This window comes from Apium graveolens, chromosome 1, assembly GCF_009905375.1.
Source record: "Apium graveolens cultivar Ventura chromosome 1, ASM990537v1, whole genome shotgun sequence".
Lineage (NCBI taxonomy): Eukaryota > Viridiplantae > Streptophyta > Magnoliopsida > Apiales > Apiaceae > Apium > Apium graveolens.
Genome location: NC_133647.1, coordinates 178,261,554 through 178,274,724, shown reverse-complemented (window position 1 = coordinate 178,274,724; position 13,171 = coordinate 178,261,554). Strand labels below are relative to the sequence as shown.

The following is a 13,171-nucleotide window of genomic DNA, read 5'->3' as shown; positions in this document are numbered from 1 at the left end:
GTCACTGGTGGAATCCAGATTCTAGATGAAAATCTCAAAATGCCTTGATCATCCTTCTGCGTGCATAATTCTTCACCTATCAAACGATTTATATCTTGATCCATTACATCTTTCTGACATTTCTTTATTTTCTCCAACAACTCCGGCTGGAAAGTCATACTGTACACTTTCGCTTTCTCAGGCTCGCAAACTCTAATTTCCAATTCCAATTTCTGAAATTCCTTATATATATCTTCAAGTACTGATAATTCATTTAACTTTTCCTTCCGACTTAATGCGTCTGCCACCAAAAATGAAGAGGAACATATTGAATTTAGAAAAACATTCACTAAGCATTTGTGGGAAGAATATACTATTTCAAAAAAAAATTCTTTTAGAAAATTCTTTGGTATGTTCATTATTGCAAATAACGCTTTTTTCGTTAATTAAGTGCTAAATTTTTATATTTTTATGTGTATTAACTATTTTTTGTTTTCTTAATCTATAAATTGTGTAGAAATTGGTCAATCCTTATCATTTTTACATGTGCAATATATGGTAAATATATGCGGAATATCTCATCATATTCACATGTGTTCTTCTAGTGAGGTAATCTATACCTATATATTATCCAGATCAGGATTCAAAACATTAATTTCAAGTTAAACAAAACTTACTATAGGCTATGTTTGTAGTATTGTTTATCCCAAATTGGTTTACATAAATGATTATATGTAAATGACAATTAGATCCAATATTTCAATGACACTATTGCAGTTGCTCTTAAATTTCAATCAATTTTTGGATTTGTTGGTGATCCAATTTAAATTTTTTTATTTCTCTATTATAAAATTTAATGTAAAATATATTTAATATTAACAACATTTATTGTCTAACTAAAACTTAATATAATGACCAAAATGTTATTTATTAAAATTTAAATTGAAGTAAATTGAAGAGTCAGAAGGGCCGATAAAAATCTACAACTTCTAAATCACTCAATGCAAAGTATTCGAAGATTTCTTGGACCGCTTCTAAAAGAAATAAGCTTTAACGCAACTTGTGTATGTTAATTAATACCTTTTATGTATTCTTTGTGAATGAAATGCAAAATTATAATACTTTAAGGTGTAATATTTTTTTTTCTAATTTAGTTACTTTTTAACATTTTATATAAATTGTTAATAATGATTAAACAATACAATTTAAGATAAATTTTCTTAGCATGATATTTTTATGCGGACTATCTCATTAAGTCACATGTGTACTTTTACTGATGTATTGGCATCTGTATATTATACAGGATGGGTGCACAACTTTCATTCAAGTATACAAAATGTTAATATACACTATGTTTATTCCAAAATTGCTTTATCTATTTTATTACATGTAAATGTCAATCGCATGAAATATTTGGAACATATTTTTGGAGTAATTCTAAAAGTTGGATCAATATTTTAAGGAATTGGTGATCCTAATTTAGATTTTTCGATCAAAGTTGTTGGAGATGTCCTTACAATTTTAAGGATTTTAAATATATATACACTAATTGGGTCAGTTCACGGTAAATGAATCTAGCCCAAACAAAACCGGTTAATTCGGCCACCCCATAGCCCATCCCTAAGCAACGCTAAATTAGTATTGCTTTCAAAATTGACATTAATTCATTTGTATTTTCATCAGAAGGGTATTTTTTTTACAGATGTTATAATTGACAATTTTAGTAAGGTATATTCTTGCAACTGTAAAAAACTTTTACATTTAATGATTCGTCTCTAAATTTGCTATAATTTTGGGTATGTTCTTTCATCAAATGCATGTTCGGCTTTGAACTTAAATCAATCTGTTCCGTTTATTGAAGTTCACTTTGACAAATTCAAGTGGACCATCAAATTAGAATGGGTAAATGGTGAGTCATACTTCGATAACTGCTGGTTTCAATTTTTTCAGGAATGTAATCTTGTGAGCGCGGGGATGTAGTAGTATTCTCAGAGATGAACCAAAATAACAAATTTAAAGTTATTCTATTACCGGAGAGTCTTGGTTCGACTTCTATTTCACATCCAGGTAATGACTCTTAACATAAAATACATTAATGTTGTTCTTTTATTTTTAATGAAAATAGTAATTCATTTTATTATTAGGAATTCTGATAATAGTTATATGTGATCAGCTGATGGTATAATAAAATTTTATCCAAAGTTTTTGAAGGTTATAAGTAGGAGTAACATTACAGATGGAGTAATGGTAATTTTTATGTACCTTTGTAAATACAATTACATCATAAATTTACGGTATGTGATTCTTATTATAATGCATTTTAGAATCTTATGTTCGTGAAATTAATTTCAGGAAGTGCCTGAATTATTTATGGACAAACATTCTAGCCTAATATCTGGTACTTCTATAGAGGTTGATGTGGGCGGTGGGAAAATGATGCAGTTCCATTTATGTTCTAAAACTAACAAAATTTATGGATTACAACGCTTTATGCATAAATATGAAATCCTACAAAATTACATGATTCTTTTCACATATATGGGAGATATGAAATTCTCTTTGACAATGTTTGACTCTCTTTTTACGGATCATTTCCGTGACATGGATGGAAATTTAATAATTGACAAATTCGGTAAACCAACTCATGGATCTATTGTGATTGACTTAATAAAAGGTATTCGATTTATTTACTGCCATACAATTCATTCATGTATAGCAACAATGAAATTACATTTATCAATTTACTTTTTTTCGATGTGGAAGATTGTACTGAAGCGGTAGATGAGCTGAAGTTGTTGGCACCTAATGCCAACATGATATTTGCAGGTACTTCCTCATTGTAAGGTTGTCTTATCCAATTTCTATGTTACTATAAATATGAAATGTTCCTCATTGATTTTGAAGTTTTGAATTCAATTTTTTTGAAACTTTATACCATGGCCAGCTACCTTCTGTGTTTGAAGTTTTGAATTCCCTTTTTATATGTTTTGTTTGTTTATTGTGTACTTCTTTCATCACCTTCATAATTATTGGGATTGATTTTTCAAACACAGAGTGAAATGAAAGAGGTTTGTATTTTGTTCTGAGTTTGTTGTCATTAGGTCTGAATGTAAAAATCTAACAACTTTTGTGTTATTTTGCTGGCATCTTACAATCATCTTAAACTTGATACTTTCAATTTTTTTCGCTCTGATTTGGGTATTTTTAGAAATGATATTCGTTTAATTTTGTAGAATTTGGCTGAATAATTGATGTTTTTCGGTTAAGCCTCTCCAATTTCTATACCTAAAACTGGTGCTTTTTTTGTAGGATCCACCGTGAAGAAACAAATGAAGCCTAATGATGCTAACAAGGAGAATGTTGGTGTGTAAATACTGTATCCTCAATCATTACTTTTGTATGAATATTTATTATAAACTGTTTTGATAATGTCAGTTTTAAGAATTTATTTATTTATGATGAAAGATATGTAGTTATTTATTACTAAATCTGGTACTACATCTTCAGATTTTATAGGGGGACATTATCAATGGCCATGTTATCATGATTGGATGTTTTAAATGCACATATCACTCTCCATTTTTCCATTATTCATGTTTCTATGACTAAATCATTATTTTGGTTTAACCTTTTTGTTGGTTTGTAACCATTCTGAATTCATCTACAGGGCTTGCTCATTCAAGTTTTGAGGGTGGAAGAAATGACATTTCTGTTTTTTGTTCAAAAATAGAGTCCTCATCCCAAAATCCTCAGAAAAATGCCCAAAGAAACACAATTAATAAACATGTTCCTGTAAATACCTTGAAAGCCACACCCAAGTCAAAGCTCTCTGAAGGTAATGTATTTAGACCAATAGAGAATTGTTATATGTTCTTGGTGTATATATGACATCATTAATGCACTGAAACACGTTTTAATGGATTTGCAGATATTATCCATGATTCTGGTGTTTTTAGAAGTCCGCTTTCTGATATTTCTGACAGATTGAATCGAAGTATGTATTTGCATTTTTTTGTATTGTAATTAGTCAATGCGATAAATTGTTTACATTTTGTATCTGTATTTGATTAGGTACCACACCAGTTAAATCATGTTTAACTGAAGTTTTGGCAAGTAAGAAACTGAGTGTTCATAGAGTTCATGAACGCCATCCAGGTACTGTTGAAAAAGGATATGAATTGTCTAACATTGCTGGTAATGAAAAACTCTACCCAAAATATTCATTGCATACTTGACTATAATTTTCGTAAATAGAGTTCAATAGATTTGATTAACATGTAATTTTGTTGGGAAGTCGTCTGCGAATGAGCAAATTGTAAATACGAAACAAAGTCGATTTGTGGCTCCCGAAGTTTCTGCATCATCAGCTTCACGATTGTTTGAAGAATCTTCCATTCCTGATGTTGACTATGAGAATGCTGGTCTGTTGTTCATACATTGTTTGTTTTGCATCTATTGTTCCTTTGAACACTACATTCATTAAATTTGTAATGACACCTTATGTTTCAGAGTAAAGTTTGGTTGGTGAAAATGTTGTTGATGGTTTGAGTGATGATGAAGATGATCTACCTTGGGATGATGGTCAAAAGATTTTATCCATGTACTATTATTTTGCTTGCCTAATAACAATTCTGATTATTGTTTCATAAAAATGTAGAATATGTCCATGATGAAGATGAAGGTGCTTTTTCAGAAGAAAGTGATGTTCATAAGAATGACAGAATGCAGAATGAGGCTGCTATTCCTGGTTTTTTCTCTGTTACATTATTTTGACAGTTTGTTTTATTTGTTACTGTTTAGGTCTAATATTTTGAGCCTATTTTGATTAGCAGATGGTAATGCAACCTTAGGATCTTCTGACGCAGAATGTCCCAAGTGACGTGCTATAATGTGGAAAGAAGAGAGGGTTAATAGAAATGTCACCCGTGGTTTGCCTAAGTTTAGCATTTGTTGTTCACAAGGTCAAATAAAATTGCCCGAATCTCCTCCAATTCCTTCATACCTATTTGAGCTGTACAATAATAAGTCTAAGTCAAGACATTTCAAGAAAAACATTAGGCTCTATAATGCCATGTTTGCTTTTAATCTATGGGTGGTAAGGTGGATAATTCTATAAATCGTGGAAGAACTCCTTACATATATCGGCTTAATGGTCAAAATCATCATGTTTTCGGTACTCTCATACCGGATGATGGAGAAGATCCCAAATTTTGTCAACTTTATGTATATGATATTGAGCACGAGGTTGATAACCGAACGAAGTGGGTTAAAGTTGATGATGGTGACGAAATAGACACCGGAATTGTTGAAGGGTTGATTAGAATATTGGATGATACTAATCATTTGGTTCACAAATTTCGTTATGCTCGTGATCATTTCAGAGAGGAGCCTATAAGAGACCTGAAGATCAAAATTAAAGTAAGTCGTTCAGAGAGTGGGCGTGAGAATAAAATTGGTCCTTCTGATGAAGTTGCAATTGTAATGGTTGGAGACGAAAAAACCACTGTTGGTGAACGTGACATTATTTTAGAGAAATAAAATAAAGATCTTGAATGAATCTCAACTATTCATCCATCTCTAATGGCACTACAGTACCCACTTCTGTTTCCAGCTGGCGAGGATGGATATCATGATGAAATATCTTATGTTGATCCTGAGAACCGGTCCAAGAAGAAACGTAAGCGGATAACAATGAAAGAGTATTATGCTTACAAGTTACAAGTACGCCTGAATGAAGGTATTGTTGGAATCAAATTTCTTATTTAAATTTGTTCAATTTTAAATTACAATTTAGGTTATTGTTTAGTATTCTTACAAATATTAGATTTTTACTACAAACAGGATTACAAGTTCGATTGGGCGGTAGATTGTTCCAGCAGTATGTAGTTGACGCTTTTTCATGTATTGAGCAGTCACGTCTGTAATATCCGGGATATATCGTGTAATTATTTTTGCTATTATATAATTATTATGTGTGTTCAGTATCTATTCTGTGAGCTAATTGTTAAGTGTTATCAGTACTTGAATATTCAAAAAATAATATTAATTGAGTATTTTAATTTTTATATGTCCAAAATAAAATATAGATAATTGTCATATCTTCCTAATTATTTTTATGTTGGTTTATGAATTTATAAGAATCATATGAAATTTCTAAAATCTTTTTCCGGGTAATTAAAATCTATTTTATAAAAACGGGAACCAACCGACGTCAACCGTTGTTACGTTTTTGGAACCCGAAACTCTTTCGAGAACTCCTTCCTAACCTAATTATAATATTCCGAGCATATTCCATATTTCGACTTTTTCGATCCGGCGTACGGTTTGTCCTGCGCGGGTCCCGGCGCAACATTTTCGATACAATATTCGTTTCGTTAAATCAATAAAACCCGTATTTTCGATAAACGGGAGCTTTTTATTAAACTATCACAATTATCACTTCGTAATACGTGTAACCAGGCGCTGAGACCAAGACCGCAGTACAAATTGTACTGATTTGGATAATTATCCCGAAAACCGATACCGTTTGGATCAGTTTTTACAAATAAACGTACCATTTTATATCCGGAATGATCCAACGGGATACAAATTTTCCGTAATTATAAATAGCCTTTTACCGTATTTTATTTCGTATCAAAATCATTTGCAGATAGTTAATTATATAATTTTCAGAGAAAAGCCCTAATTTCCTAAAACTGTTCTAAGAATCAAACAGCAAAACGAAGGCGTTACCGATCTCTGTTTTCAAAGCTTGAGTAACCAAAACGAAGGATTTGAAGTGTTCTATCAGATTTTGAGCTTTGTTTCACTGCAGAAATCAAGGTTATTTTTCTAAAAATTTATTTATTTTCGAATTTATTTTATTAAAAATATGAATTTTTGTTCGGATGATTGTTTGTATGATTTGATGATTGCATGTTGTAGAGCTTGTTTTCCTGATGATTTTCATATGTCATACGTCTGATTTGGAGTTCAATAACATGTTCAAATTTGAGTTTGATTTTCGAATTTCAAAATTAGGGTTTATAACCCGTATGAATGTTCTTAATTGAAATTTGGGGGTTTCTTATTCTGTGATAGATTGATGTTGTGTTATAGTGGGTTGTGTTCTCTGTGAAATTTGCAATCTAGTCGTATAAGTTTCATGAACCAACGAGGTCTGTAGAGAAGGGAGTTGTGTTTTGAAGTTTTCCGATGTTCGCCGGAAACTGGAAAACTTCACGGCCAAATTCCGGCCAACTCAGGGATTGTTAGGATGAATTGATTGCATGGTTGTGTTCCTGATGTTGTGTAGATGTGATCTGGAGGTGTTGGTGGGGTGAGGACGCCGGGAACGTGTTCCCCGGCAAACCCGACTGTTTTCCGGCGAAGAGTTGGAAAATTACAGTTTAGTACCCCAACTTTTGAAAACGATGCAGTTAGGTCCCTGAAGTTTCCAGACTTTGCAAATTTAGGATTCCTGTTTATAAAATGTTTAAAAATCATATTTCCTATTTATTTTTATTATAAAAATTCATTTTTAAAATTCTGAAAATTCTAAAAATTATTATTCTAATGTTGAAAATTATTTTTAATTCACAAATAAATCAAAATTAATTAGTTAATTAATTTCAGTTAATTTATAATTGATTAATTGGTCAATTAATTCGAAAATTAATTGATTAATTGATTTAATTAATTATTAATTGATTTTAATTAGTTATTTAATTAGATTTAATTATTTAAAAATGATTTAAAAATTCTGAAAAATAGTTTCGAGCTTTAAAATATTATTCTAAATTATTTCCAAGGCTCGATAATTATTCTAAAATTATTTTGGAGCCAGAATGGGCCAACCGAACCCTGTTTATTAACCCGAAATTGATCCAACGACCCGTTTTAATTCCGAAAAATATTTTAAAAATCATTTTAAATGCCAGAAAGCCTATTTATGACCCGAGACTTCTTTATAAATAATATATCATTGATTACGTGATGTATTATGTGCTATATGTGACTTGTTAATTGACTATCGGTCTATATATTCGGTGTTTACTTGATTATTGCATAACTTTCAATCCATTAATCGGATTTGGGTAAAACGAAGGGTAGATAGAAGTATGTGTTGAATAGAATTCCATGAGTAAATTATTGATATATGCTTATGATATGTGAGCAGAAGAGGCAAGACGTAGGAAAGGGAAACAGGTAGTTGAGGAGTAAAACGGTTGTGATTGGAAGCGAGTGCAGTGTAGTAAACTAATACCAGGCAAGTGTTCTGAACTTTCTCGAGATATTGTAGTACTTGATAATCCTGTGATATTGCAAGTGCTTTGAAGCACAGAAACCTAAATCCTGATTTCAGTTATTGTCCTTGAGCCATGAATCATATTCTTTCTAATCCATTGATTATTGTATACCCAAACAAGAACCACAAATCTACGATACTACTCTACAAATACATACAAACTAAATACCAAACACTGAAATGAACTAGTATATACTCAACCCATGGTGTCTTATACTTTGAAAGACCAAATCCTTGAAACCTTGAAACGTTGATTCCTTTGTTATCCAATTCTTTCATTACCCAGCATTCAAGCTTTTAAATTACCTTATTGATCCTTACAAGGATTGAAACCCTTTCATTGTTAAACATTTATTGTTGTTAATGATTTCGGTTATTGTTTATTATTGCATACTCTGTTATTATGTTAGAATGGGATTGTTTTTATAAAATTGTGGACCAGATTCATGGTCAGACCATATAATGGTCAAGTTAGGCCAATGTGTGCCTTGGATCCAATAGTTAGAGGAATGCTGTGTGCCTTGCTCGGGGTTAGTGCGTGACTAATCAGCAGCCTAACCTTGGTTTTTAAATTAAAAGTATAATATCCAATTCTAAATCATAATCCATTGTTCACTTGATATCATAATCATATTTACCTGATGAGCATTATTCTCAGTTTTGTCATTATGACTTGCTGAGCTAGTTAGCTCATTTGTGCGATGTTGTTTATATTCTTTCCAATTAAAAAGGAACCAGTTGGTAAAGAGGATCCCCAGTCCAGCGCGAGAGCTAGGGGTTCAGGTTGAGAAAGCTGAGCTAGTAGGCTTCTTTTGGAATAATTTAAGTTTGTAAAAGTTTGTAAGAATGTTTAATACTCAGTTTGAATTTGAAATAGTTGGGATTTGAACGGTTTGTAATATATTAGTGTGTTTGGCTTGTGTGCATACTTTAACCTGTTGTGGTCCGTGGTGGTTGGTAAGTAGGGTCATTGCATATATTATTATTATCTTTATTATTGTTATAAGCAGGTTATAATTAAGGTGTGTGTGTGGACCCCAAACTTTTGACCCGGGTTTGGAGGGCGCCACAGGTTTGGTATCAAAGCCACAGGTTAAGTCACTGACACAAGCCTAGGTTGACGGGAATGGGTAGAGGGGTAGGATTAGAAGTAAGGTATAGGATGATAGAACGTCGAGAGGTTGAGTGTTATGGTATAACCGGTATTAGTATAGTTTGCGTCGTGGTACGAGATTCTTATATTACGATATGATTTCAGATAGCAGAGATGGCCGACTCTTTTATTCCCGTATCAGCGGATCACTCAGAGCCTTCAGTTAGAGCACCAGCATCGGATCCACATCCTGTTATTCCACCAGTATTGGCTATTCTACCTCCACCGGTGTTGCAGCCCGTACCATTGCAGGCTATTCCACCTCCAGGCATGAGGCCACCTGTCAGAGGACCCCCACCAGCTGATTCAGATTCCACTGGACATTCAGTAGCGAGTGCCCCATTCCAGTCTACATTGCCCCCAGTTCCTTATTACCGGTATGAGGCTCTTCTATTGGAGCATGATTCCTTGTTGGCTCAGATTAGAGAGTTACAACATATCATTAGGACTACAGATGTTGATCGTGGTGTGAGGGAGCTTCGAGAGGAGATTCATGTGACACGGAGGGTTCTTGAGGCTAGGCTACATGGAGCTACACTACCTAGCAGAGGCCCTGATGCACTGCTGGGCTGGGCTACTGAGGTAATGGAGGACTTTGAGAGGCTGGCAGGACCAGAGTTTCCTTGGAGCTGAGTTAGAGATTTTGAGATGGAGATGTTGAGCAGTGTTGTTATGGTTATGTAGTATGGACAGTAGTGTGTAGTGTGTATCATAAGACTTTTGAGTTGTATTTATAGACTAGCGATGCTGACTAGTGAGTAGGTTGTTGTACCCTTTTTTCTTTTACTTTCGAAGCGTCTTTACGCTTGTACTACCTAAAACTTTTGATCTATATATCAGTACCTTTTCCTTTCCAACACTGTCATTTACTTTATTGCACCTGTTTTACTTTACCTTATTTATTGCACCAGTATACCCTGTGATACCATGTACCCTGTCTTCTATAACTGTTTAAATTCTGTAAAGAAGCATGCAATTTACTTAGTTACAATTGTTTTCAAAAAGAGATATTTCTATTTCACAAAACTTTTCTTTTATACAACGATTTGATTCAAAAGCTAAATAAATTAATTGATTCTTTACAGAAAATGCCTCCCAGAAGAAATACCCGCACCAACACCCAGAATGAAGAAACCAACAACAACAACAATAACAACCAAAATGATATAAACCAGAATGTGAACCCAGGACCCATGGACCCAACAATAGCCCAGATTCTTCAAATCTTAAAATAGACCCTGTAGGTTATGCTGTTGTGCAATCTTTTATGATTCATGGGCCTTGCGGAATTGATAATTCCAAATGTGCGTGTATGAAGGATTTTAAATGTACGAAGCATTTCCCGAAGAAGTAAGTTAGAAAAATGAATAAAATATTTAATATTGATATATATGTTTCCATTTGTCCTGACTATTTAACAATTATGACAGGTATCAAGCTCAAACATCTTCTGACCAATCCGGTTTTCCAATTTACAAACGTCGTAAAACCAACATTACTATTTCTAAAGGAAAATGTAATCTGGATAATCAATGGGTAGTTCCATATAGTCACGATTTGTTAGTCAAATACCAGTGCCACATGAATGTTAAGATTTGTTACCATGCACGTAGCTTAAAGTACTTATTCAAGTATTGTCTTAAAGGACACGATCGTGTTAGTGTTGAAATAACATGTCAAAATGAAGGGAACACAGAGAAATCTGATGAGGCAGTTGATGAGATAAATGAGTATTTTGATGGACGTTATATATGTGCATCTGAGGCTGCTCATCGGATTTTTAGTTTTCCAATACATCATCGATCCATATTTGTTCATCGTTTATCATTCCATTTTCCTGGTGAGAGGAGCTGTACCTTTCGGGAGCAAGAGTGTCTTAAAAAAGTAGTCAATCGTGAGAAGTACCGCCGCAGCCCACTGGAAGCATTTTTTCAACTGAATCGCACCGATCCTCTTGCCCGTCAATACACCTATGATGAAATTCCCCAATTTTATGTTTGGAATGATACGGATCAGATATGGACACCACAGAAAAGGGGGAACAGATTGGCCATCTTTTGTATACACATCACAGTGCCGGTGAATTATGGTTTTTGCGACTGTTGCTGTCAAAAGTTCATGGTCCTACTTCATTTGATAATCTAAAGATAGTTAATGGTGTGCAGTACAGAACTTTCAAAGATGCATGTCGTCATTATGGCTTGCTGGATGATGATAATGAATGGCATGAGGTTTTGTCAGATGCTGCTAAATCTGGTTTTCCAGTTCAGATTCGTCATTTGTTTATGCATATTATTGTTAATTGTCAAGTAACAGATATCCGACATCTGTGGAACGAGCATTGGAAGAACATGATTGATGACATTCTTGGTCGTAGAGACAAATCTGATGGTTTGCAATCAATTTTAAATGAGAAGCAGCTGGAGTTTTATTCTTTGGCAGGGTTGTTCGTGTATTATTTTCTGCTCTATTATATTGTTATGCATTTGTATATATAATGATGTTGTACATAATTCATTGTATGGCTTGAACATAATTGTGATGTTTTAGTTTTAATTTTTTATTTAAAATTTATGTAGAGATTGATAAATTGCTACATTGTGTTGGAAAATCTCTAGAACATTTTAAGCAATTACCGATACCTCCTCAAAGTTACTTGCAGACTGGTTTGAATAATTTGGTTATAGATGAAACTAGTTATAACATGTCTGAGATGGCAGCAGAGTTTGATTATCTATTCCTAAAATGTTATCCGGAACAATTACAGATTTACAATGCTGTTCTTCAATCAGTTAAGGAAAATGCTGGTGGATTATTCTTTGCATACGGTAGCGGAGGTTGTGGTAAAACTTTTCTTTGGAAAACTTTAATTTACAAACTGAGGTCCATGGGTCTAATTGTACTCCCTGTTGCCTCTTCTGGGATAGCTGCGACACTTGTGCCTGGTGGTCAGACAGCGCACTCAAGATTCAAAATACCGATTATTCTTGATGATTATTCATCATGTGGCATTGGCCATGATTCAGATATAGCGGAGCTTATAAAACGTACCAGCCTTATTATATGGGACGAGGCTCCTATGCAGCACCGTTATGCATTTGAATGTCTTGATCATTCTTTAAGAGACATAATCGATCGGTTCATCCAAGCAAATATGAGCTGCCATTTGGGGGTATCACAGTTTTGCATGGTGGTGATTTTCAACAGATTCTTCCTGTCATTTCCCTAGGGTCCCGTGGCGACATTGTCTCTGCATGTATTACCAGGTCTTACTTGTGGCGTAATGCTCAGATTTACCTTTTAAAGAAGAATATGAGACTTAACCAAGGTCAATCAGAAGAAGAAGTTGCGAACCTTAAGAATTTTGCCGACTGGGTTCTAGATATTGGTAATGGTAAAGTTGTTCCTCCTTTGAATGGTCGTTATGAAGTTGTAGAAGATGATATTATTGTGCCTGCCCAGTTCTGTGATCTAGAAAATGAAAAATGATGTGGGAAATATGATCCAATGGACATATACTGATTTTTTGAACATGTACAAGTCTCCACGCTACCTAAGTGAAAGAGCAATTTTAACTCCTACAAATCAGGTTGTCACTCATTTGAATTCAGCAATTGTTGATACTATTCCTGGGGAATCCTTTTCATATTTTAGTGTGGATAGGGCTGAAGATTTTGGTGGTACCGCATCTGATTTAAGCTTTGTGTTCCCACCGGAATATTTAAACTCCATAAATATTCCTGGTCTACCAC

General features: G+C 33.7%; 1 protein-coding gene and 2 long non-coding RNA genes across 3 annotated transcripts; all 3 read left to right on the top strand.

Moving 5' to 3' along the window:
- The first annotated feature begins 2,413 nt into the window (after positions 1-2,413).
- Positions 2,414-3,332, top strand: LOC141724657 (uncharacterized). Its single transcript, XR_012576841.1, has 3 exons — positions 2,414-2,653; positions 2,743-2,805; positions 3,289-3,332. It is a non-coding gene; the product is annotated as an uncharacterized LOC141724657 (long non-coding RNA).
- Positions 3,333-3,651: 319 nt separating this feature from the next.
- On the top strand, positions 3,652-5,945 carry LOC141722412 (uncharacterized). The gene is made up of 7 exons (XR_012575436.1): positions 3,652-3,814; positions 3,908-3,973; positions 4,051-4,400; positions 4,489-4,560; positions 4,637-4,726; positions 4,812-5,716; positions 5,821-5,945. It is a non-coding gene; the product is annotated as an uncharacterized LOC141722412 (long non-coding RNA).
- Positions 5,946-11,000: 5,055 nt separating this feature from the next.
- Positions 11,001-12,908, top strand: LOC141712094 (uncharacterized). The gene is made up of 4 exons (XM_074514894.1): positions 11,001-11,498; positions 11,585-11,810; positions 11,999-12,591; positions 12,711-12,908. Exons 1-4 carry the CDS (start codon positions 11,001-11,003, stop codon positions 12,906-12,908), a joined length of 1,515 nt encoding a protein of 504 aa, XP_074370995.1.
- Positions 12,909-13,171: the final 263 nt, after the last annotated feature.

What these genes read in the sequence shown, in the direction of transcription:
- LOC141712094 (XM_074514894.1), top strand. Translation starts at nt 11,001, where the DNA reads ATGAATGTTAAGATTTGTTACCATGCACGTAGCTTAAAGTACTTATTC. An exon ending in GTATACACATCACAGTGCCG is followed by an intron (nt 11,499 to 11,584) that starts GTGAATTATGGT and finishes AATGGTGTGCAG; the next exon opens with TACAGAACTTTCAAAGATGC. An exon ending in TCGTAGAGACAAATCTGATG is followed by an intron (nt 11,811 to 11,998) that starts GTTTGCAATCAA and finishes AAATTTATGTAG; the next exon opens with AGATTGATAAATTGCTACAT.